Below are 26,392 nucleotides of genomic sequence, written 5' to 3'. Positions count from 1 at the left end.
TACAAGTCCATGTAATGTCCCCTGATGTAAGCTAGGACAGTTAATATATGTCTGTGTGTGTGTACTTCTACAGTTTCTTTGTGAGGACTATTTTGAGCTTACACCCTAAAGAGTAAAGAGTATTTTGGAAAATGAGAACATTTTGTCCGGTCCTCACTTTCTGGCCCAGCTTTAATAGGCTGATTATCATTTTAAGGGTTAGGGTTTATATTATATTATATAACATTACATTACATTACATTTAGCTGATGCTTTTATCAAAAGCACCATACAATAAGTGCATTCAACCATGAGGGTACGAACCCCGAACAACAAGAATCAAGAAAGTACAATTTTCTTCAAGAAAGCCAAACTACAAAGTGCTATAAGTGGCTGCCATTTTAGTGCTACTAAATTGTTAGTTTAAACTTTTATCCAAGGTTTAGTTGGAAGAGGTGTGTTTTTAGTTTGCGGCAGGAGATGTATATACTTTCTGCTGTCCTGATGTCATGGGGAGCTCATTCCACCATTTAGGAGCCAGGACAGCAAACAGTCGTGATTTTGTTGAGTGTTAAGCTGGCAGTGAGGGTGCAACAAGCCGATTGGCAGATGCAGAGCGGAGTGAAAGGGCAGGGTTGTAATGTTTGACCATGTCATGACCATAGATGTAGGCTGGACCCCATCCTTTGCAGCATGGTACGCAAGTACTAATGTTTTGAAACGGATGCGGGCAGTCACTGGTAACCAGTGAAGGAGTGGAGTAGTGTGAGTGACTTTAGGTTAAAAACCATTCGAGCTGCAGAGGTCAGATGGCACTAGACCTGCCAAGAGGGAGTTACAATAGTCTAGCTGTGAGATGACCAGAGCCTGGACCAGAACCTGTGCATCCTTCTGAGTGAGAAGGGGACGTATTCTCCCGATGTGTGCAGCATGTGTAGTGCAGCATGTATCAGATTATAATTAGGGTGAGGCATTAGTCTTGATGGTGAAGGTAGGGGTAAGGGGTTAGGGAATGTATTAGGTCAATGAGTGTCCGCTCTAAGACACATGTACAAAAGTGTGTGTTTTTGTGTGTGTGATTAAGAGTGTTTACAGGTGATTTGAAATGGAACTGGTAACTTAAAGCTGGATCAACTCTTCAATAATCACAACAAGGATGTGGCACAACTCCTTGGCCTGAAAGAGAGATGGAGAGATCAAACATGTATGCACAAATCTCAAGAATTCTGACCAGTCTATTTGAAATTGCACTGTTTACCAGATTTCACAGCAATTTAGCTGACAGATACTTTGGTGTTGTGTAGGCATTACCTTTCTAAAAGAATAATGTGGTAAACCTACCTTTTGCCTATAAAACCAAGACATTCCTTTTTATTTTGAAAAGCTATGTGATGCTAGATTCAATTTTACATCATCACATTATGTCAGGGTTTCTCTCAGGTCTTGTTCACATTCCACAAGTGGATATATATGATTGATGGCAAGTTTTACACAAAAATTTCATTTGTAATCATAACTGTAGTCATTACCTGTTTGAGATGAATGGTGACTTTTTTGGGATAAGCTGAATTGCCATAATGGATGTTGACTGCTGGCACTTTGCCATGTCTCTTTGGGCGGATGGTGTGCATGGACTGTACATCAGCCAAAGACACCATAAACACCTGCGCCTACATAGGAAAGAAACATGAATCATCAGATGGGTGATATTGGCCTTTTTCCGCAGTCAGTGTCATTGTTCTGTTACTCACCAGGGATTCTAACCATTTGCTGGAATTTTTATTAGTAGAAAGATCTGTGTCCCAACAAAAGTCAAATGCTACTTCGAATCAAGGATTGTAATAAAGATGGACAACACATCTCCACTTCCTCCCACTTTCCAAAAAGTAATTCACTATATACGGGTGCTTTCATTTCAAGCCAGAGTTTCTGCAGTAGTGATCATGATCCCGCCAATACACCTGCCCGCTAGCCAGTTATCCATCAGTGTGTTATCCTTAGGACTGTTTCTTTGATATTGAACAACTGGAATCTTCTCAATCAATAACAATATTTACACCATTCATGTAAAAAGAAAGTTTCTAGGTGAAATGGAGAGGTGTATCAAGTTTTTATACAGAAGAAAATGTCTGACGGAGATGAATGGAGCAGCTATGACAATTGTAATGATTACCAGTGATTGAAGTATATGTGATAAGGCATATTCTATATCTAAGCAATCTAGTTGTTATCACAATAAATGATCAGCTGCTACCACAATCCATGATCAAAATGCTTGATGTGGCCACACAATTTTTTACAATTTTTCCAATAGCTACAAAGAAAATATCTACAGGTAAGTCAAATTTTCCACATTTGCAAAAAAAATGGAAAACATTTCGCATGCATCTCCTTAATGGCAATGTCAAATGAACCCTTTTAGTTAATGCTGACAATCGACAAAACAATGCACAATCTCTAGATTTTCACCATTTCAAACACACATTAGTTTAATAATATCAACTTTTTTACAACCAAAGACTGTGACTTTATTGTATCACCGCTAACCTTTATTTTCACAGAATGTACACATATGATTAATTGCTCTCTGTAACTCTCCTTTGTTGTAAAGATATAATTGGAGCATCCACATTTACTCCTCAATTCCTTACTTCAAACATACTTTTTTATCAGAGGGTTTCCTAATTTTACTCAGCCTTTCCGGAGTCTTAACTTTCTTTATAATATAAACATTGTTGACCTTTTAGTATCATACACACCCGTAGGCATGTTGAGATCCTTAGCAAGAGGTCTCTTCTCTGTTCCAAATGCTCTGCTAAAAAATAAGGGGGGGAGAGCATTTGCGGTCTGGTCCCCGAGGCTCTGGAACCACCTACCTGAGATCAAGTCAGCTGACCAGCTATTTTAAGTCCCTTCTTAAAACATACTTTCATCTGAGAGCCTTTCCTAATTTTAACTGAGTCTTAACTTTGTTTATAACTGTCTTTTATTTTATTTATTGAGCATTTTAAACGGCACTTGTATTAATACACTAACGTATTTTACCTGTGTCGTCTGAACCTGATCTAGGTTTACACCTACCTTGAATTTGCTCTGGTTATTGGTGCATACAATGAACAAAGAAACATAAAGACACAATCAATACAACACACATAAGAAAACAATTAAAAAACAATATATATTTACTCACTATTTACTTCTTATTTACTAACTTTTTCTAATATTTATACAAAGTAACATTTATTTAGACATATACTTATCTATATAAAAATATATAAAAGATATAAAAAGTGAAGTAAAGAGTGAAATGCAAAACAGTGAACAGTGTCAAATTGCAATATGCAATGTAATGCAGTATAATATAATATGTGTTAATTTAACACATCCTTAAAGTGTGGGGGCAGAATAAAAGTCCAAGTCAGATGGGGGTCCAGGGACTTGTTGATAAGGCCAACTGCAGCCGGGAAGAAGCTGGTCTTGTGGCGGGCGGTTTTGGTCCTGATGGACCGCGGCCTCCTGCCGTAGGGAAGAACCTCAAAGAGTTTGTGACCCGGGTGGGAGGGATCGACTACAATCTTGCTTGCACGCCTCAGGGTCCTCGAGGCAAACAGGTCCTGTAGAGATGGCAGATTGCAGCCAATCACCTTCTCAGCAGAATGGATGATACGCTGCAGTCTGCCTTTGTCGTTGGCAGTGGCAGCAGCGAACCAGATGGGGATGGAGGAGGTGAGGATTGAGGAGGTGATGCAGGGGTAGAAGTGCACCATCATTGTCTTTGGCAGGTTGAACTTCTTCAGCTGCCGCAGGAAGTACATCCTCTGTTGAGCCTTTGGTGAGGGAGCTTCCTGGGCACCATCATGTTCAGCTCCCACTTGAGGTCCTGGGAGATGATGGTGCCCAGGAAGTGGAAGGACTCCGCAGTGACGACTCGATGGGAGTCTCTTAGGGTGATGGGGGCTGGTGGGGCTGGGTTCCTTCTAAAGTCACCAGATGGTCAATCTCCCACTTGTAGGCGGACTCATCCCCACCAGAGATGAGCCCAATGAGGGTGGTGTCGTCCGCAAACTTAAGGAGTTTGACAGACCGGTGACTGGAGGTGCAGCTGTTGGAATACAGGGAGAATAGTAGAGGGGAAAGAACACAGCCTTGAGGGGAACTGGTGCTAATGGACCTGGAGTCAGATACATGCTTCACACCTTTACACCTCACGTGTTGTCTCCTGTCAGACAGGAAGTCTGTGATCCACCTGTAGGTGGAGTCAGGCACACTCAGCTGGGACAGCTTGACCTGTAGCAGGTCCGGAATGATGGTGTTGAAGGCAGAGCTGAAGTCCACAAACAGGATCCTGGCGTAGGTTCCTGAGGAGTCCAGGTGCTGGAGGATGAAGTGAAGGGCCATGTTGACTGCATCATCTACAGACCTGTTGGCTCTGTAGGCAAACTGCAGGGGGTCCAGGAGAGGGTCAGTGATGGCTTTGAGGTGACACAGCACAAGGCGCTCAAATGCCTTCATCACCACAGAGGTCAGGGCGACAGGTTTGTAATCATTTAGTCCCGTAATCTTAGTTTTTTTGGGGACAGGGATGATGGTGGAGGTCTTGAAGCAGGCTGGTACTGTTAGGACTTCAAATTTTTAACTATAGTCTGTGTCTGACTGAACTCTTAACAATAAAGATAGGAACAGTTTTAGCAAGATATTATGCATTCATACAACTTCATCCTTCCTAATGTTTAATCTACAAATTAGAAATGTGTGTGGGTCACGACGATGGTCAGTCTCACAGCTGTCTGAAAAGTTCTGGAGGTCGGACAGGGCGACTCTGTTGACTAAATTTTGTGACATTGTTTAGTTTCGAGGATGCGAATATTTACACAGTCAGGATTGTTTTGATGAAGCAGAAAACATAATAATCTTTTCTCCAACTGTTAACACCTTTTGCCCGTCATGGCATATGCTGAATCAAGGCCTTTCATGAAGTAAACAGGTTGCCGAGCAACTATAGCGTCATTGGGAGTGTCTCCCTGTTCTACTTCCGTATTTCAAATGCCTGGAGGATGGACTGCGCCTGCGTACTTCCGAGGAGGAGGAACGAAGATCTACTGCTATAAAATGGACAGACGCCGGATGTTCGTGGCGCTCTGATACAACTAGTGTACTGGAAGCCCATTGCTTTGCTGTAACCTGTTCATTGTCTCCTCAATAAATACTTTGATTGACCAAACTGAGTTTGGCTCTTCTTCTCTTAAAGGATAAACGAACACGCTTTAACAGTACGTGGCAGGTCTCCAGTGAGGTGTTAAAAATGTCTGTGAACACCGGAGAAAGCTGATCAGCACAGTGCTTCAGCATTGACGGAGAGACAGAGTCTGGCCCGGCTGCTTTGCGGGGGTTCTGTCTCCTGAAGAGTCAGAAGACGTCCCTCTCCAGGATGGAGAGAGTCGTCACTGTGGTAGGGAAGGAGGGGGGGCTCTCAGGTGGGAAGTTGAGGAAAGGTGCAGGCCTTTGCTGTGGTGGGGGAGGTGCAGTAGATGGGCTGGAGGATGGTGTCACGGGGGATGGTGTCAGGACTGTCTCATTGTCTATCAAAGCGACAGTAAAACACGTTCAAGTTGTTGACCAGGCGTGAGTCGTTAGTGGAGTAGGGGGCTCTAGGCTTGCAGCTTGTAATCTGCCTAAAGGCCGGCGCATGCTTCTGCGTTGTCAGGGGCCCGCAAGCACGCAGCTGTTTTTTGTCGAAGTCGGCTCTTCTTCGCGTGTGGCACGAAGAAGAGCGATTTATTTACATCGCCACGGCGGCTCCACAGAGCCTTTTTCTGGCGGAAAAATCCGCCGGTCAGTGACGGGTTATACTAGTGGTCATAGTTTCGGATCTCTTCTGCCAAGTGCTCTTCTATTTGGTCCATATTCGTTCTTCTAAATCTTCCGTGGTTTCCGGGCATGAACCGGAAATGCGACTCCGGAAATGATGTAGTTAGCAGACCAATCACAGCCCTTGCGGGCGGGTGACGCTAGCTCGCCGGCCCGTTTACCTCTCCTCCATCGCTTCACCGTGTGAACAAAGGTGAGCGCACCTCTTACCAGAATGTGCAAAATTTCGATAGATGAGGCAATGAAAGTCGGAAATAAATTATCCAGAGTTGTGTCACTGATGTTCATGAGCATCTCTCATGAACATGAAAGAGCTCCCGGTTTTAAAGCAGAAAACAGAATTAACTAACAAAACAAGACAAAACATCGCGCACCAACACACGAGGCAGCCTTTCTAAAGCACTTTGTAACCTATGTTACTGCTCTATTTATAAAGAGTATTATATTATATTATATCAGTACCATAAGCCATATATTATGGTGTTCATTGGATTTATCGTTTTCTTTCAGTGTATTTGCTTTGGTATCAGATGGGGTATTGAGAATTGTGATAATGTCATTGTATGATATTGACTACTACATTTTGGGAATCGTCAAATCCCTCGTCCTTACTGTGGTTTATACATGTACCTGTGTTTTAGGGTCAAGAAAAAGCACGCCCTCCTGGCTTATGCTGACCACACAGGGCGAGGGACAGCCACTCTGGCTCACCTTCTGGGCCAAGAAAGTGTTGGAACCAAACAAAGGCAGACTGCTCATAAACTCTGAAAGACAGAAGGTTCAGGCAAATATAATTGTCATCAATTATCATTTTAAAGGAGAGAATAGAATAGAGTAGCTCAGATGAAGTACTACTTACCAATGAAGCCTGTTTTGGCATCTTGAGGTCTGAGAGACTGCATTGCAGCTATTTGACCCAGACAGAAGGAATGAATCGCCTCAGCTTTACTGCTGAATCCATCCTGTGAGGGCAGGTACTGCTTCATCTCTAGCCTATGGAAATACAATCATTAATTGTATTAACTGCATAAAATAAATGTGGGTTATAAAAGTTTAAGACCAATTTGACTTTTGGATGACTTTTACATGACCTAAACCCAAAGTTTGGTGTATAAGTAAACCAGTTTCATTCCATATGTTTCTCCGTATTGGGTATGTGTTGTTACTATAATATGATAAAGTAACTGTGTGCAGCTTCCCATGAGGTTGCCAATTCTACTACTATTGTAACTAATCACAGATGAAAACCATATCTATGCCTATATGTGGGCAGTGGATGGATAAACTGATGTTAATCAAGAAATATAACCAGCTCCTAACATGACCTCAAACCACAAAAAGTTGTATGTGTATTGTGTTGGTATATGTGTTATTTTACTTTAGATAGAGGCTACTTCCACAGTCATATGCTTTTGTTTTTAAACTAAACTGTGTCCACATGAGCATTTTGTTTTATCTAGTCCCCGATTTATTACTTGTTTTTCGTTTTTTTTTTTAAATTTCACTTACTGTCGATGTCTACCTTGTGACCTTTTGTGATTACCTGCCCCACCTTGGATTTGTTTAATCTATGTCAATTTTCAGTTTTGTATTGAGTCAGGTTTTTTTCCCTTGTTCTTTGTTAGTTCATCTATTCAGTCATGAGCTTTGAGTCTTGTGAGCATACAAGCCTGAGAGAAAATAAATGAACTGCTCTTAAAAGAAGATACAGTTGAAGCAGATCTCAGGTCCTCAGGCAGTTTCTTCCAGAGACCAGAACCATAGTGACTTAATGCACCTTCGCCTGATTTAGTTGTAGTTCTAGGTACATTATGGAGACACATGCCTGATGATCTGAGAGGTCTGATTAAGCTGCAGCCAGTTGGGAAGTCAGAAATATGTTTCAAAGGCATAGCATTTAGAGTTTTGTAAAGGAGGATTCATATTTTTAAATCAATTCTATACTGTACATGCAGCTAATGGACTGTTGTAAATTCAGGTGTAATGTGTTACCTAGTTAGCACTCTGACTGCAGAGTTTTGAATGAATTGGAGCCTGCCTGCTGTCTTTTTAGGAAGCCCTGTAAGAAAGGCAATGCAGTAATCTAATCTGAAGGAGATGGATGCATGGACCAATTTCTCTGAGGCAGAATGGGACAGTAAGTTCCTCAGTTTGGGGATGTTGTTTAAAATGTTACAAAGCTGTTTTCATGATAGTGGTGATTTGATGCTGGAAGTTAAGAATTGAATCCTATCTTGCCTCTCTCTCCTCCCCCCTATCTCAGCCCTCATTTCCACCAATCTCTCCTCTCTTTCGCATTTTTCTCTGTCATCCAAATCAGTCTAGGCAGATGGCCGCCCACACTGAGTCTGGTTATGCCAGAGGTTTCTTTCAGTTAATGAGGGAGTTTTTTTCTGCACAGTCACCTAATGGCTTGCTCATCGTGGGAACTTTTGGGTTCAATTATAATTTTAAAGGAGATAATACATAATATGATTTGGCGCTATACAAATTAAAATAAATTGATAGTGACACCAAGGTTTCTGACTTGATTACTGTGCAGAATAAGATGATGATATAGGTAGGGCTGCCACTAACGACTATTTTTTTATCGATTAATCGGACGACTATTTTATCGATTAGTCGATTAATCTAAACGACTAATTTTCCTCCAAAAAAATTAAATTTACCATTTATTTCAGTTAATTTTATTTTGACAACAACAAACTGTATGTCATCGTATAATGCAGCACAAAACAAGATGTAAACAAAGGCTCAAATATTAAAGTGCAAAACTGTAGGTTTAAACTAGCAACTCCAACGTGATAAAAATAAATCAAAAAGAGGGCTAATAAGTTAAGTCAGCAGTGCAACTCAAAAAGATATCAAAGTTTCTATTTAACCCCTTATCAAAATAAAAAAGTTAGGTCTGCATATTAAACAAAGTGCAACATGTTTAAAGTATAAGAAACAATGGTGTCCAGCTCAAAATCTGACTCAAACGTCAGTTAGACATGTGTGTTGTAATGTAAGAATGTCAGCATGTCCACATATTCTGGACTCAGTCTAGCGCCGCCGCCCCCCGCGGGAATGGAGCGTTCCCCCAGCGGGCGCCGTAGCTGAGGTGACGCACATGCGCCGGACACCGCCCCGCGGTCCAAGAGAAAGGAAGCCCCCGCACCAGCGACGCCCTGGACGAGGACCACCCCCCCCCAGAAAAAAAAAACAACGTGAGGCGGGCCGAACACCGAGCCTCCGGCTGCGTGGAGGGCGGAGGGGAGGGCGCCGGGGCGACTGCTCCCCCAGCAGCGGCATGTGACCAGCGGTTTAAAAAAAAAATGCGTCAACGCATTTTCAGCGTCGACGTAATCGATGACGTCGACGAATCGCGGCAGCCCTAGATATAGGTGCAATCCTTTGCTATGGAAAGTTGTCCTACAATACTTCAGATTGACCTTGTGATCCCCTGTTTTGCTTTTGGTACCACCAATTTACAAATGTCTCTTAAATCACATTTACTCTCCTGAATTGAAACTAACTTTGGACACAACTTGGGAGTGACTTTGATTTAAGTCTAAACATTTATTGCATTATTTCATAGTATATCAAATCATGTAATTTCATCATATCGGATTTTTATAAATAGTTCATTTTGTGTGATCATAATAACCTGCCTTATTGATAATATGTATGCCTTTTTCCTTTAGTAATACAATTTGAATTAAAATTGGAATGTGGACTTCCGCAGTTTCACCTATAGATAAGGAAGTGTTAGTGAACACATAAATACTATGCAAAACGTTATGATTTATTGTGTCTAGATTTGTACCGGCTTGCTATTCACTTTGAAATATTTTCTTCAATGTCCTCAATTTGTTGTTTCCATGTTAATTTATTATTAAATTATTTAAAGGAGACATATTATGCCCATTTTAACACAGTTGATATGGTTCCTTGGGGTCTTAATAAAATGTCTGCCATATTTTGGTCAAAATACCACAAGGATAATTTAAAACAGCACCCTTTTTACCCTGTATAAACAGCCCTCCTCAGATTGACCTGTTTTGAGTGCCCCCCACCCCTCCTCCCTCCTTCACGAGATACAAGCGCCCAGATTTTTAGCTATCCATTAAATCTGTAGAAATATGGCTACTGGAGACAAAGATACAATCTTGCAACCATATCGTTTTGAACCAGAGTCAGGTGGGCCGAAGCCGGGCTCCAGGGAGAGACTAACCAAGCTAACCGCCGGCCCGTGTAGCGAGCCTATGACGTAAATTCTGGTCGAAATCCCATTCGACGCCATCTAGCATATTGTTTCTGACATAGAGGAACCACAAAACATTTTTGGGACAGTAGACATGCTAGATACCCAAATTAACCTGTAGAAGCACTACAAAAGTGGAATTTTCATAATATGTGCCCTTTAAATTTGGACTGTTTTTCATCAAACTAAGCTATTAGGATTTCCAGGACAAAATATATTAGTACATTCTGCAAAAGTAGCAAACTTTAACAACACTGTAACATTACAAATATTATTAATATAAAGTTATGGACCAATCACAGATCCCGAGGTACTCTACAAGTGACCATCCTAAATTGTGTGTCATTGATTTGCACGCATTGCTGTGTGTTTTCCAGATGGCATTTCAGCCAGGAGTAAGCAGGGCTCCAGTCTAACTTTTTACATTGGTTGCACTTGAATGCCAAGCTTTTTATCCATTTGTTCCTCAAATCTCACTAATAGCAATGACTTGAAACAGATGTTTTAATGATGTGTATGACCCAGCCTTGTTTATTGACCTTGCCTTTGGCCTGATTTGATGGCCTATCGATGTAATAAACCCATATGTCTTATTAAAAACTGTTTCTCGTAACTGTTTGTGAGTGTTCTGTGGGTCTTGCATTCGATTCCTTATTTGCTATCAGTTGTAACACGTATTTACTTTATCAGTAATAATTACCATCCATAACACACCAGAAAACAGATGTCATGTCATGTGACCATTCACGTACACTGGGTATGTGTGTGCGTAAACAGGAAGCAGAATTTCCACTCATCTCATTGTAACAAAAACATCAATGGTGAAAAGGAAAAGCAAGGATATCTTTTCTTGGACCCACAACATGGTGGAACTCTCACTGACAATAAGTGTCGCTGACTACCAATTTTGCACCTATCTTTTCAGACTAGACAAAGTCAGGTAATGAAAACCTTGTTTAATGTATAGGTGGCACTCTCTGTAACTTATGACTTTACTTAGATAAATATAGTCAGTTGAAATACTTTTTAAAATTAAAACTAATATATATTTAATGTGAAGGGGGCCTTAAGACCAAAATGTCCAGATATTTCATACTTTAAGAGTTCTGGGCGTAAACAAACCCCTTACTGGCTAGTAAGGGGTTTGTTTATTCTTTAACTCTGCAATACGATTGTTTTTAATTCTGTTCATTAGTCCGACTATGGATTGGATGTAATTGAACAATGAGCTGGTTTCCCACAATGTCACATTCCTACATTGACCTGAATAGGATTTTTTTAGATCAGTGTGTGTGGTTTTCAAGATGGCGTTGTGAGGGAAGGTCACGTTTGGGAGAGCTGCTGCGCTTATTAGCTAATTTATTCACTTAAACCTACAAAAATAGCACTCCAACCTCTTAATGGTTCATTAGCCTAACATGAACATTGACAGCTACTTTCTGAGGCAATCCGACAACATGCCACGTAAAATAAATCAAGCTCCCGATGATGCTGAGCACAGCCAGCAGGCTGGCGATGTCCATGCGGGAGCTAGCATCATAGCCGACACCGGAGCCGAGGCTAGCTTACGGGCGCTTCGCGAAGCGGTGGGCGAAATTACACAGCCAACATCTCTAGAGTCATCGACGAAAAACTCGGCCCACTGTCAGAGCTTTTAAAAATACACAGAGAAGAACTGGACAGCCATGAGAAGCGGATAACCGAGGCCGAGCAGAGTATTTCAGCACTGGAGGACGTCACAGACCTGGTGGACGGAAAGTTGAAAGCTCTGGAGAAGTTGGTTTGTGAATTAAGTGAGCGGTCCGACGACCTGGAGAACAGAGGACGACGCAAAAACATCCGTATCATCGGAATCCCAGAGGAGGCTGAAGGAGATGAGCCGACTGAGTTCTTTGAGGCTTGGCTCCCTAAAATCCTTCACATTGAAACGAAGTTGGGCCGCGTGAAGTTGGAGAGAGCACACCGCTCGCTGGCCCCGGAGCCCCCCTTCACCCAGAGACCGCGGCCGGTGCTGGTCAGGTTCCACAACTATCAGAATAAACAGAGTGTGATGAATGCGTCGTGGGAGATGGGAAAGAGAAATCGAGCGCTGAAACATGAGGACGCAACGGTGATGATATTTCAGGACTTTTCAGCTTCCGTTCTACGCAGGAGAAAGGGATACGACGGAGTGAAGAAACAGCTGAGAGCGCTCGGTGCTGATTACAGGCAGGTGTACCCCGCGTCACTGAGAGTCACCTGTCGAGGATCCACCAAGATGTTTCCTGACCCAGCCGCGGTGGAGAAATACATCCAGTCACTGAAGGATGCCCCCCGTGATGATGTGTGAACATTAATCTAAGTTTTCGTGCTGAGCAGCGGATCTGTCGGACCTTTAGTAAGTTTTGCAGTTGTATATGCATTACACTTGATTTGGAGCACTGATGTCTTTTTAGCTTTGTAGGATCACTATAAGCAATGCCTTCGGATTTCCCGGATAGGTATCTTTCTTTTGTTGCTAGAGAAGCCTTTCGCTCGAGCTCCTCCAAGTTTAGGAGAAGGACAGTGTGTACATTTTATGCCAGTGTTAGGCAGAGGTTGCCTTAGATGCACTATTTTTTGTTATAACCTTTATAATGTTCTGTTTTTGGTTTTGTTCTGTTCGGATCACATCATTATGGATTACATTACAGGCAATCTGTTCAGGCAATATATTAGTCCATAGCCCATGATCACGTCAGCTTTGAAGCTATGCACTTGGAATGTAAATGGTACACCTGTCAAACGGAAAAAGGTTCTAACTTATCTTAAAAAGGAATGCGTTGACATAGCGCTATTGCAAGAGACACATTTAAACGACAGTGAACATCTTAAATTTGCAACAAGGAGGTATTGGACAGGTTTATTTTTCATCTTTTACTTCAAGGAGTCGAGGCGTGGCCATTTTAATCCAGAGGAATGTACCATTTAAACTTCTAGACTGTACAAAAGACACAGCAGGTTGTTATGTGATTGTGAGAGGCATACTACATGGGGAAGAAATTGCTATAATGAATATTTACAACCCACCTGGATACCCAAGTGACCTTCTTACTTCTTTCTCTAAAGTGATAGATCTTAATGTCAGAAACACGTTTATTGGAGGAGATTTTAATTGCCATTTAAATCCTATCATGGACAAATCTCCACCTGGTAAATTATCACTTTTACCTCAAGCTTAAACGATATCAGCACTTTGTGAGGACCTAGACTATGCAGATGTGTGGAGAGCCCAACATGTTGCTGAGAAAGAATATACATTTTTCTCAAATGTTCACAAATCCTATACCAGGATTGACTATTTCTTTCTCCCGAGAACTCTACTGCCGTCAGTTATCTCCAGCTCTATAGGAAATATAGTTATTTCTGATCATGCTGCTGTGTTCATACAATATAATTTAGAGAACCCAGTCAACCAAACCAGACATTGGAAGTTCAACCCTTCTATCCTAACAGACAGCAATTTCTTATCTTACTTTAGAGAAGAATTTCAGTCATTTTTTTCTGTTAATTCAGCCTCCACTAATGACTCCTCATTGTTGTGGGAAACATCTAAAGCTTTATCCAGAGGTATTATTATATCCTATACGTCCACTAGGAGGCGAAGGCAAAAAAAATGTAGGAACATGGAGATAAAGCTGGGAAATATCTGTCATATTTGACGAAGAAGAAGGCTGACTCCCGAGTTATCTCTTCAATCATAGACAGTCGGGGTGAACAGACATTTAACACTGTAGCCATTAACGATGCATTTAGAACTTACTATGAAAGTTTGTATAAATCTGAACTACAAACTGATACAACTGAAAAAATGAACAATTTTTTCACCTCTCTTAACCTTCCTAGCTTATCTGAGGACCAGAAAGCATCTCTTGAAGCTCCTATATCTAAGAAGGAGGTACTCTATGCTATTAAAGGGTTACAGTCTGGTAAAGCCCCAGGTCCAGACGGATTCAGTAGTGAATTCTACAAAGAGTTCTGTGATTTACTGATTGACCCACTTCTAAATATGTTTAATGACTCTTTTAAGAGAGGCGTTTTGCCACAGTCCTTGAGAGAAGCGCACATCTCTCTAATTTTAAAAAAAGGTAAAATCCCTGAAGACTGTGCGTCATACAGGACTAGAAGGCTTACTCCCTATTCTTATAAATGATGACCAAACTGGATTCATTAAAGGTCGTAATTCATACACTAATATGCGCAGATTATGTAACACAATTCAGGTTTTTCAACAGCAGTCTTTGAATGGTGTAGTGCTTTCTCTGGACGCTGAGAAGGCGTTTGATCGCGTAGAGATGCCATACCTGTTTTTTTACACTACACAAATTTGGCCTGAGTGAAAATTTGATAAACTGGATAAGGTTACTTTATACAAATCCCCTGTCTGCAGTGTTTACCAATGGGTTGCAATCTTCTAACTTTCACATTTTTAGAGGTACAAGGCAAGGGTGTCCTCTGTCACCCCTGCTCTTTGCCTTAGCAATTGAGCCACTTGCTGAGGCTATCAGGATAAATTAAAACATACATGGTCTCACCTTGGCCACTAGACAACACAAGATTACTCTTTATGCTGACGACGTCTTGAATGTTTTGACTGAACCTGAGGTATCTATTCCAACCCTTATTGAGACCATTAATATGTTCAGTACTTTTTCTGGTTACAGAATAAATTTTAATAAATCGGAAGTGATGCCATTAGGCTGTCTGAAACAAATACCTAAAACCCCATCTCCCTTCCCGTTTAAATGGTCGCCAGAAGGTTTTGTCTATTTGGGAATACGTGTAACACCCTCGTTTGAACAGCTATACAAAGCAAATTTCCCACCCATATTTGAGCGTATAAGGCTAGACCTAGAAAGATGGAATACCCTCCCAATTTCCTGGTTAGGCCGTGTCGCACTTCTAAAAATTAACGTTCTCCCTAGGCTACTTTACCCCATACAAATGATCCCAGTTATGTTCCTCCATAAGACTATCAAACAGTTAAATAGTTGGTTTAGCTCCTTTATATGGTCTAAGAAGAAAGCACGCCTGAAAATAGCTACGCTATGTCTTCCATCCTCAGAGGGGGGTCTCGATCTCCCGGACATTAGAAAATTTCAGCTTAGTGTTCATTTGCGTATCATAGCTGACTGGGTGCATAATAAGTCCACGTCTCTCTGGTTGGATGTAGAAAGTTCAATGTCTAAACACCCTTTGGTTAATCTTCTGTTTATTAGGAAAAATACATTTTTGAAGTCGGCTTGTACTAACCCTATTACAACCTCCACAGTTAAGGCATGGTATGCCATTAGAAAATTAGAGGGCAGATCTCGATTCACATCTGTAAGTTCTATTAGCCTATTCTATAATATCCTTAAGGAGTATAACATCACAAACACCTCCTCTCTGAAGGGCTTATGGGAAAGGGAACTTAATGTTAGGATAACAGATGATGACTGGAATGATGCTTGGAAAAGTGCTAAAATACTGAATGTCTGTAACCGAGTGAGAGCTATTTGGTATATCTGACATGTCCATCACTTACAAATTTAAAAAAATTTGAAATGGATCACAGATAAAGCTCCATCTAAGGCTCAGTGGCAAAGGGTTGTATTTGAATATGTTGTGTTGGACCATTTGACATGTAAACTTCACAGCAATGATGACGCCTTTCATAAAACATGGGAGCCCTTTCTATCATATGTTGGTCTGAATGTTTCCACCATTCTCACAAGAGGGTTTGTATCATAGCTCAGAATGCTCTGCCTCAAAAGAGGCACTCTGTTTTACCATTTAATCGATTTACTTTTATTTCTGTATACTTTTATTTTACTTATCTGTTTTTAAATTTTTTCTTACTTGTATAGGACTTGACCCCTGAATCTTCTGCCTGTATGGATTTGAATATGTGTGTGAGCCAAATGTTTGTCTTGTTTTTGTTTTGTTTTGTGTTGTATTATCTGTTGGAAAACTAATAAACATATATGAGAAAGATCAGTGTGTGTGACTCACAGTGAGGGCTGATTTCCTTGACCTTGAGCCAGATGCTGCAAAGCTGAGAGCTCTGCCATGTGCTGGATTGATGAGGAACCCCCTGAAGCAGGAGGAAGGATCAGTCGCCCATTCAGATAGTCGCCCAGGAGCTTGAGTTACACACACACAGAAAGTTAGTATATAAATAACGACACCAAAACTGGACCAATGGCTAGAAAAGTACTTTTATATCTGGCTACTGTGAACTCATCTTGTTACCTGCTGATAGTGGAAATTCATATAGAGGTCACTCTTGAAGGACAGAGGGGTTCTCCACATCACTCTCCTCAGAGACAAGAAGATGGAGTTGTCATCCAGCGGAAAGTCAAAGAGATACTCCTTAGCATGGAGGGGACGCACAACTCCATCTGACAGTGGAGGGGCAAAAAAATATCAATCAAATCAGATCCAGATTAATTACTTCCAGCTTGACTTAACGTAACAACCTCGGTTGCCCACTACTAATTAAACTCAAACCTATCTTTCCGGCTATAATTTAAACTCCATGTACACGAATAGCTGCACCTCCAGTCACCAGTCAGTCAAGCTCTTGAAAGTTTGCCTACAAATTGAAAAGGAGAGGTCGCAGCACAGAAGATGTAGTTGTCACACTTGTGCCTCTATAAACCAAGAACCTCAACCAACCAAAAAAACTTTTCTTGAATTAGTATGTGTATTTAATACAATTCAGGCCGGTGTACAACTCTCTAAAATGATCCAGTAAAACTTAATCTAAATCCCATTTATTATACATTAGTCAGATACTTATCTTCTGTTTTTTAAATCAGTGATCTATAGTGTCATGTTTTAATGCAGCTTAGCCTGGTTAAACTGCCTGTCTATTGTGCTCAAAAACTAAAACTGCGCAAATATTATTTGCCAGCCTGTGGCTCACTTTTTTCAAGCAGCCCACAATAAGAGCATGCTCAGGCTTGCTCAGAATATATCCTCCAACCATGTTTTAAACAGAGAATACTAACTTCTGCCCTCTAATAGGGGATTAAGATTCTATTTAAACATATGGGTTATTATTATTATGCTATATTATTATCATAATATCAGGGGTATGAAAATGATGACAATAGTATAATTGTATTGTAGAAACCTGGAAGTCACTCATGTGAAGAGAGGAACTCGATCAGAATGTGGGGAAGGCTCAAGAACTAAAACTGCACTACTTAAAGTAACTATTGGAACAGCTGATATGAAAATACTTTTGGCCCATTCTTGGGTGAACAAAATATACAAGAGTAGTCTTACATGTCACTGTATATAACATGCAACATTTATCCTTTGCCAGTTGCATTGCTTTAAATAAATTATTTATTATTACCACTTCTCCAGGCACCACAAAACCACTGCTTAACAGCAATGACTTTATGCATTTGTTTCATCATCAAATTCTAATTATTCAAATCAAAATTGATCATCTCCTGCCCTTAATGAATGATAATGTTGACCACTGAAATGCAATCACTTTATTTTTGAGTCCAAGTGACAACTGATCCAAAGTAAAAGAAATACCCTCAAATCAGTGTTCTGATAACACATTCAAGATGCCAGAACCAATTCAGGTCAACCATGAGTCAAAGTGACTTGTGCCAGTTATAATGGAATTCCCTATACTGGCAGGCCAGATATCACATTTACAGGAACCTGAGATGACTCCTCGACCTTTGGCCTCCAGGTGCCAACATTTTAAAAGTGATGTAGTTTGTAGTTCTTCCTTACTCTTCTTGACGGTTTTGGGCAGAGGATGTTGCAGCCTTTATAAGTAATAGTTGCTGCTGTCGGAGATGCGTCATGTTGTTCGCTGTACTTAGTGCTGTGGTCAAATCGTACAGTACATTGTGAACTAAGTAGAAAAGCATTTACACCTTACTGCTAATAAAACATTCACTTGTTTGTGGGGTTTTTTCAAGCATTCAACTACACTGTATATAGAAAACATTTCTCAGAAACTGTGCTGTATGAAAACATTTAATCTCAAATGGCTACAGTATGTGTATTATGCTGTGGTTTGTGAGTGTGCTTGGTCACACCACCAATTTTGCACAGGGCCTCACACCCTTCCCATGACGTGAGTTAGATGAGAAAATGCATTAATCATGTAATTTGAGTGATCTGATCCTTTGAGCATCTGTTTTAGTGTGTTATACCAAAAATCCCCCTTTGTCAAAGCATTGAACCTGCAGAAGCAGAGAAAGAAGTACAAATTGCAGAGGCAGAGAAGAGAAAGGGCATAGATTCAAAAAAGGATCATGTTTAACACAGCATAATGGCTTGTTATACAGAACAACAAGCTGAACAACAAGTAAGTTGTTCAGCTTGTTGTCAGTCTTATTATACTACACAATTTATGACTTGTCATTATGTATATTATAATACATCATAATCTAATTTACCTTTAAGTTTGTTGCAGAAGATGGCGAAGTCTTTGATTTCTGTGAGATTTGAGATGCCCATTTCCTTACAGAACTCTTTTACCAAATCTGCTGCCATCTTGATGAAGATTAACAAACCACAAAGAATGTTAATTGAAAAAAAAAAGAGTACTGTTTTTTTATGAGTATGTATAAAATACATCTTACACTGAAGCTGTGTATCTTCATAGGGAAATCACCGCCTCCTGGTAGCTGGATGGGAATGCGTCGAAAAGTTTTGCCAGCCTGCAGAAAACCATTGCACAGTTCTCAGGCAGATAATGATGGAATGATAAGGATTTGCTTTTATATGCACCAGTGCATTGGTTAAATTACCAGTATGGCTTCTGTCTCCATCTGTGAGGGGATATTTCGGCGACCACCGAAATCGAGAGATCGTTGAAGGTTATCCATACACACATATGCCAGCTCTGAGAACAAGATGTGCATTTAATTAGCTACCTTAACATTAAATGTCTTTTTTTAAACACACGTGGCAGGTTGTTTTAATTACTGATATCTGTGTGTATGTACTATGTTGCGTGTCTCTTACCTTGGTATGGATGTTCATAGTCCTGAGAGATGTTGTGTAGGTGATGTGTGATGTATGGCTGCAGAGTACCAGAGCAAGGGAAGAACCCCGTCATCAGGCTGAGTAGCCGCCAACCAAGGGTACAACTGGATCTGTGGAGACAACACACAACAATCAGAAAACAGTTGTAACAAAAAACATAGCAATGGTGGATTTATTTTTCTTTGTTGCAAAGTTTAAATAATAATAACAATAATAACTTTCTTTGTACAGCACTTACCTAAACGAGGTTACAAAGTGCTTCAAGAAAGAAAATTCATGGAAAAAGAAGAATGAATTATAATAAAAAGGTAGGGAGATTAGGAGAGAGAGACCAGGAAGAGTTGTGTAACCATCACATTTGAACTCTGAAAGGCTAATAATAATAATCTTCAATTGTACCTTTCATCATCAGGTGTTTCAGCCTTTTAATCGCAATATTGTTTAAAACCCGAACCTGAGGGTAAGCTGAGGCTAAATGTAAATCTGACTGGCTACTGGCATAGGCAAAGAGTCAAAAGCTGTCATATTTACATACATAAAATTTGGTTGCAATAACAGTAAGATAAAATAAACAAAGGAGTGAAAACAATACAGTAGTACTGTTTGTAGAATTACAAATCACATGTTAAAAATTTGGAGCAGTGCTTTAAGATAGTGAGTTTGTGAGCTTATCTCGTCAGACAGGGACTTCCAGATCCTCGGGGTGCCCTGACAGAGAAAGCTCGGTCACCCTGAGAAGCCAGCCTCGACCTAGGGACCGCTTACAAGGACAGGTTGCAACTGTGATTGTAGGGAGTCAGAGCTGCGAAATGTCGGAGGGGCGAGCCCATGTTGAGCTTTAAGATACCAAAAGAATCATAAAACCAACCTGGTAACCAGTGAAGGGATGCAAGGATTGGTGTGATATGAGACCTACAGTTGGTTTTACTTACAGTACGAACAGCAGTATTTTGTACAAGCTGCAAACAAGTTTCTGAGGTTTGACTACGGCATGTAGAAAATTGCATTGCAATAGTCCAGACGGGAAAAACTATGTATTAGCTTTTCTAAGTCAGGGAGAGATGGAATTGATTTAATTAATTTAATTTAATTAGGAAATATTTCGTACATTGAAGTAGCAGGATTTAATGACCTCATTAACGTGTGTTTAAAAATTCAGATGGGGAAAAACCTAGATTTTTAGCTGGACCGAGAAATTATACGATAGTAAGTATAACTCGTAACCATTACTGATTTAATGTTTCACTCTTGTTGCATTGTCAGACTCGAACTGGACGGTTATAAAAATTACCTGAATTTATGTAGCACTTTAATTTATTTAAATGTGAATTTAGGTCCAAACTTTATTCTTCTTCTTAAATTCCACAGACTCACTTGGTTGGGTTGTTGGTGGTTTGCTTGATGACCTGGCAGTAAAGTTCATCTTGCAGCAGCTCCTTTTCTTTTCCTAGCTGAAAATAACAGAGAAACACTTCTTTAAATCCTTAAGTCTGATTAATACCAATAAATCTTGCATATACACAGTTTGATGCAGACTGACCAATAATATATGGCTAAGGCAGTCTGACTGGGTTTTATCCTTTTTCAATGGCATGTCACCCATGAACTGCATCAAGTCTAGAAAGACAAACAATTGGAAGCATGACAGATGAACATCAATGATCTTAGTGTATATTAGCATGGTTGGTGTGAGTACACTCACTCATGAAGCACTGGACAGATAATTTATTGATTTCAGGACCATTGTAGAGAATGAGGGACTCTTGAGTGGGGATCTGGATAAAACAAGAAAAAAGTGAAGTTAGTTGTACCTACTTAGGATATTTCATTGACATGGTTGACCACTTTGCAGATTTACATGAGGAAATTGTGTGTTGCTGTGGATTCCTGTAATGCTCTGCCCCACATGAAATGTATGCAGCATAGAAGATATATGAGCAAGAAAAACAATGGGCAGGGCAGGGGTCTCATTTATAACCGTTAAATATGCACAAAACAGGTGCCTAAAACGTACGTACGCCACTGCTCACGGAAACGTAGGGATTTATAAAAACAAACTTGACGGGAAAATGTGCACATTTCCAAGCAAACTCTGACCCATGTGTACGAATGTTTTGGAGATGGGAAAATGACGATGCAGACGTGAGGTGGTGACCAGATTATTAGTTCTCTTCATAATTTACAGTAAAAACCAAAAGCTTGTGCTCACGCGACACATCTGTTCCACACAAACCTTTTTATTTGAAAAATATATAAAACAGTGAACGTGACTGTAATCAGGCACACAGAGCAAACAGAGCGCACTGGTGATCGCTTACAAGAAATGAAGAAAAACTATTCACTTTCCAAATATTATCCTAGAGTGGAGGTTAGGATCAAGTGATGTGAGGTAATCGTTCCAATTGCTCGAAATAAATAAATACTATGGTGACACTGGTGCGTGATGGATGCACACGATGGAAAGATGAGAAGGATGTGAGGGCTCAGCGATGTCTGATGAGTTAATATAGATTCCATTGATCTGTGATCTTGTGCTGTACTGAGTCCAGTATGACACAGATCGACCAACGGAACCGAACCATCCCAGTACAAACACAAGCATATAATAATAATTGTTAAATTCTAAAGATTGAGGACATCACAGCTCTCTCTGAATTTAATAATCCTGCATTTTTGGATGTTTAAAATATACGAACATGAGATACAAAACGTTCTCTCAAATTCTGAGTGTGTATTTTTTTTGCATCCAACTTTGAATTGGATCTTTTTTTATTTCAGGATCTGTTCTTTCTATCGTCCTCACTCTAACTCACTGTGTTATCCACAGCAGCAGCAGAGTATCAGTGTATTTTCTTCGTGACATCGCTGCTGTCCCATAAAATCGCTCTTCAATAAGAATTTTTTCTCCTGAGAGGCATGTACCTTAGTCAAGCAGTGATTCAAGCATTTTAAACAGACAGCCCAGCTTAGACAAAGGGATATTAAAGTCATGCACAGATTTGTTAATCTACAAAAAAATTATTATATCTGAGTTATATTGTCTTACCTTTGTGTGCTGAACCACCTCTGAAAAGTTCCTTCCACTGGCTGGCAGACCCATATTCCCCACTCTTTAACAAACAAATAATGGTAGCACAGAATTAGCTATGTCACAATTTAGGAATCGGAATTACCTCAGCAGAATGAATTATATAATTTGCGTTTTTTATTATACCTGAAGTATTTAATGGCAAACTTAGCCATAACTGAGAGGATCTCCAAATCATTGACTGAGCCCTGAATTGAGCTCTGGACTGATCCCTGGAGCAAAGCCTCTCTTCTAGGCCATTCTGAATCAGCATCCTTGGCTGGACTGACAATTTTTGTGCTTCTTATACTTTTTCTCTTTGGATCTGTTTGGTCAGGTTGGAGAGAGTGGTAGTCCGGGACTGCAGATGGCTGAGTAACATCTTCTGGAAAAAGACCAGACCGCCCTCCCAAGGTCCCAAAACACCAGCCTAGTGGAACCCCAAAAAAGTAATTATTTGGATTAGGAGATGTGTATATGCATCCAACAATGTGGTAGTTTCAAGGGTTTGTTGTGCCCTACTTTAATCAAACATTTCAAGGAGCCATTAAATTATCTCACCTGTCTGGATTCCTTCCATTGGTAGAACTTTGATGATGTCACCCTTGCAGAAGCTGAGCAGACTCTTGTCATCTGTCACAAAACTCTTCAGGGCAATGACATGACCTGAGTCCTACAGAGCATGGAGAAGGATGTCCAGAAGGATAGTATATGGATTAAAAGTTTTGTGGCTAAAATACATGCATGGGGTCACATTGCCAAACAATGCTACAAAGCATCAAAAGGACAGATAAATAAATGTACGATGATAAATTAATTCCACCTTGATGAGCTCCTGAAGGAATAATTGGATCATGGCAGTGATCTGAGGGGCTCTGTTGGACTGCAGCACCAAGTTTTCATTCTTCAGCTCCAGTTTCACTCTGCTTGCACCTTGTTGGTCAACTGAGATAACTTCTGCAAAACTACATTGGGGAGAATACAGCAGAAGATATATATAAGACAATGCCTGTTGTCATGGCCTCCAACTCTGCCAAGCTGCACTGTGTGTGTGTGTGTGTGTGTTGATTACTGGAGTCGAGTCAGGTGTGCAGGAGACCACCAACTGCCAGTCATCACCATCGTCCTGCTCAACTACAAATACCTGGTTCCTCCCTCAACAATCTTAGGCTGTTGTAGTCAGGTGCATTTCCAGCCATTCTTTGAAATATATTCTTGTGTTGTTTTTGCCAGCCAGTAGTCCTGTGTTTCTCTGTACCTGCAGTTCCTCTGCCTGACTGCTCCCTCCTGCCTCATCTCAGGGATGCAGCCACTACCTGTCTCTCTCTATGTGTGCTGCTTGTCGGTTCTCTGACCAGTCCTAACACGTGTAACAGTTTTAGAATTTAAGTTGCACTAATCAAGATGCTTACATTAACACAAACAATTTATTTCAGGTATTTCTCTCAAACGGAAACCAAAAACAGAACTGGAGGATGAATATTTTACTAAAATGAATCAGTGGAATAGAAACACAACTACAAATGAATGTTATTATTGGAACTGTTTGCTAACATCTCTATCTTTGTGATGTTATAATACACTGCTCAAAAAAAAGGGAACACTTATTCGTAACAGTATAACACCAAGTCAGTTAACCTTCAGGGATATCAATTTGTCCATTTGGGGAGGCCCAACTGATTGTGAATCAATTTCACCTGCTTGGGTGCAAATGAATGGGACAAGTGCAATAGAGACAAAAGCAAGTCACCCCCAAAAAAGTGACTGGTTTTACATGTGGAGGCCACTGACTGATTCTTCTCTAGTTCTGTGTTCTGCTAGTGTTCTTGTCACTACTGGTAGCATGAGGCTATACCGGCAGCCCAATCAGAGCCATTTTGCTTGAAGCAAGTGAGAACGGTTGTGATAGACCAGTGGCCTACTTCTCAAAGAACCTCAATAAACATCAGCAAGTGAATTCAACCATTGAGGAAGAGGCCCTAGCATTTGTACTTGCTGTGAGACAATTTGAGATCTATGTTCCCAGCAGTGAAAGGGTCGTGGTGCAATCCGACCTCAATCCTTTGGTGTTTCTGGCTAAATTTGGATGTGCAAATGCCAGGGTGTTTCGATTATTTTTCCCGGGGGAGAAAATGTCACGGTACACACAGTCTCCTGATTGGCTGTTCGGCATGGCTGTCAGGTGAGGGGGATAGGCTTAGTTAGTTACACAGGCCACGGTAGTTTTGGAAAAGGGAGGGATGTCATCGGAAAAAGTACTATTGAAGTACACTAGTGCATAATGCTGCGTGATGGATGCACTGGAACTCATAGAGGAGTATGCGGAGAGAAGGATGAGGAGGAAATTAGAGTATTGTAGGCGACAGGTGATAATACAGAATTCACCAAAGACGGTTTACACTAATGTGGTTTGCACACTTACACACCCGGTAAGGAGCTGTGGGGTTACCAAGGTAGCCCACTGGGGGTGGTTAAAGGCAGATGTTTTGGTGGTGCCCGGGAGCCTCTGTGGTTGAATTGTTTGTAAAAATAAACGCACGCCGAGAGGCGCACAAACTAGAAGATCTCCGGATTACATTATTCTCTCGACTCCTACAGTATGATGATTTCCTAGCCTATCATGATGACTGGCTCATCCACTGATAAAGATTCTATAGAGCTGTGATCTTGGATCTTTGTGCTGAAATGAGTCCAGTATTACACAAACTGCCTGACGGAACCGCCCCATCCCAGTACAAGCACGAGTTATCACCACTCTGGGTTTTACTTAGCAGACAGGTATGTGTGTGATATCATTAACACTGTTCAATGTTTACCCTTCTTCTTAAACCCCCTTTTGGGAAAAATATAATTCATTTAAATTTGATAGATTGCCGACATCGCAGCTGTCTCTGAATTTAATAATCCTACAGTTTTGGATGATTAAAATACTTACAGGCGATACAATATGTCCCCTCACATTCCGACGGTGAGAAACATTTTATTTTGCCTCCACCTTAAAAACTGTCCACTTTTTTATTTAAGGCACTGTGCTCTGTGTCCTACTGCTGAATTAACAGCAGGAGCATCAACACATAATCACTCCTTGTATTTTCTTTTATTAATTATATCACTGATATCAATCTGTTTTTCTTCAACTCCTCAATGTCGCTGTCAGAAAGTCCTGCTTCTTCTTCTCATCGCTTGATGCTGTGATTCACCAGAAAAACCCATTGGTCAGCAGAACAATTCAATATTTATGAGTTGCTTTGCATTTACCCTTTATGATTGTGGGCATGTAGAGCGGGGACTATGAGGCAGATCCACATATGCACGTTTCCAGATTTATAAAAGAAACATGTCCTATAGGTGTATGCGCACGGTTTTATAAACCTGAATAATTTCTTACGGCTTAAAATTGCCTAATAAAAAGTAAGATGTTCAACATTGGAAAGTAACTTATTCGTATTTTTTTTTGTTCAGTTTGTCAGACTCTGGATGACATTATTTTTAAATAGCAGGATATATGTAATGTACTGAACTCTCCTGTGATTCAGCTTCTGTTTTCAGTAGTTAATTATGATTATTACCTAATTTTCTCATTAAGGGCAAATCAAAGGTGCAAGTTTTCTGTAAAGGGAGGATTTGCATCAGCTATTCTTCTAATAATAATTTTCTATCCATATCCAAATAATGAAGTAATGTTCTTGATTGATTCTTGGTTTTCATAGCATCCTCAATCAAACTAATCTGGACTGGTGAATATATATCGTTCTTTAATGAAAGCAAAAAGTCAGATGGTGTAGAAATGCAGGAAATTTGGAAGCCCCCAGAAATGTGTACCTTTGGGAGCTACCCTATTTTAAAATATAACCACTTGCCAAGCCCTGTACACATGGAATATGTCGGGTGAAGAGATCTCTCCACTCAGAGAACATGGATTATACATTATACATTACTTTAATATTGTTTAGTTTCTGTTGTCTTCTGATATGTTAGCAGCTTTTTTACCTGTAGCTTCTAAGCAGACAGAGATGTTTTGGGTTGATGCCTGATGCTCTGGCTACCTTCAAGAGATGAATCCGACGATGAGACACACCCAAAAGCTCAGCATCCCCATTGTCTGACTGCAACAACAACATACATAGATATTAGTATTTTACCATTTACCATACAGTTTAATATAAGTCAATGGTCATTTTTTCACCACTTCTTAAACACAA

At 40.4% G+C, this 26,392-nt stretch overlaps 1 protein-coding gene across 1 annotated transcript in view; it reads right to left on the bottom strand.

Moving 5' to 3' along the window:
* Positions 1-540: 540 nt before the first annotated feature.
* Positions 541-26,392, bottom strand: part of myo15b (myosin XVB) — a 109,662-nt gene continuing 83,810 nt past the window's right edge. The window contains 18 exon segments of the mRNA XM_061094468.1: positions 541-1,155; positions 1,509-1,649; positions 6,478-6,611; positions 6,707-6,840; positions 16,106-16,236; positions 16,346-16,494; positions 18,532-18,628; positions 18,718-18,795; positions 18,886-18,980; positions 19,103-19,233; positions 20,498-20,574; positions 20,664-20,740; positions 20,826-20,898; positions 22,170-22,233; positions 22,338-22,620; positions 22,752-22,863; positions 23,014-23,155; positions 26,181-26,296. Coding sequence (XP_060950451.1) covers positions 1,069-1,155; positions 1,509-1,649; positions 6,478-6,611; positions 6,707-6,840; positions 16,106-16,236; positions 16,346-16,494; positions 18,532-18,628; positions 18,718-18,795; positions 18,886-18,980; positions 19,103-19,233; positions 20,498-20,574; positions 20,664-20,740; positions 20,826-20,898; positions 22,170-22,233; positions 22,338-22,620; positions 22,752-22,863; positions 23,014-23,155; positions 26,181-26,296 — 2,121 coding nt within the window. The 3' untranslated portion in view covers positions 541-1,068.

Source organism: Limanda limanda, chromosome 21 (assembly GCF_963576545.1).
Source record: "Limanda limanda chromosome 21, fLimLim1.1, whole genome shotgun sequence".
Classification (NCBI taxonomy): Eukaryota; Metazoa; Chordata; class Actinopteri; order Pleuronectiformes; family Pleuronectidae; genus Limanda; species Limanda limanda.
Note: the sequence above shows the minus strand (reverse complement) of the source record. Positions and strands in the feature narration are given on the sequence as shown.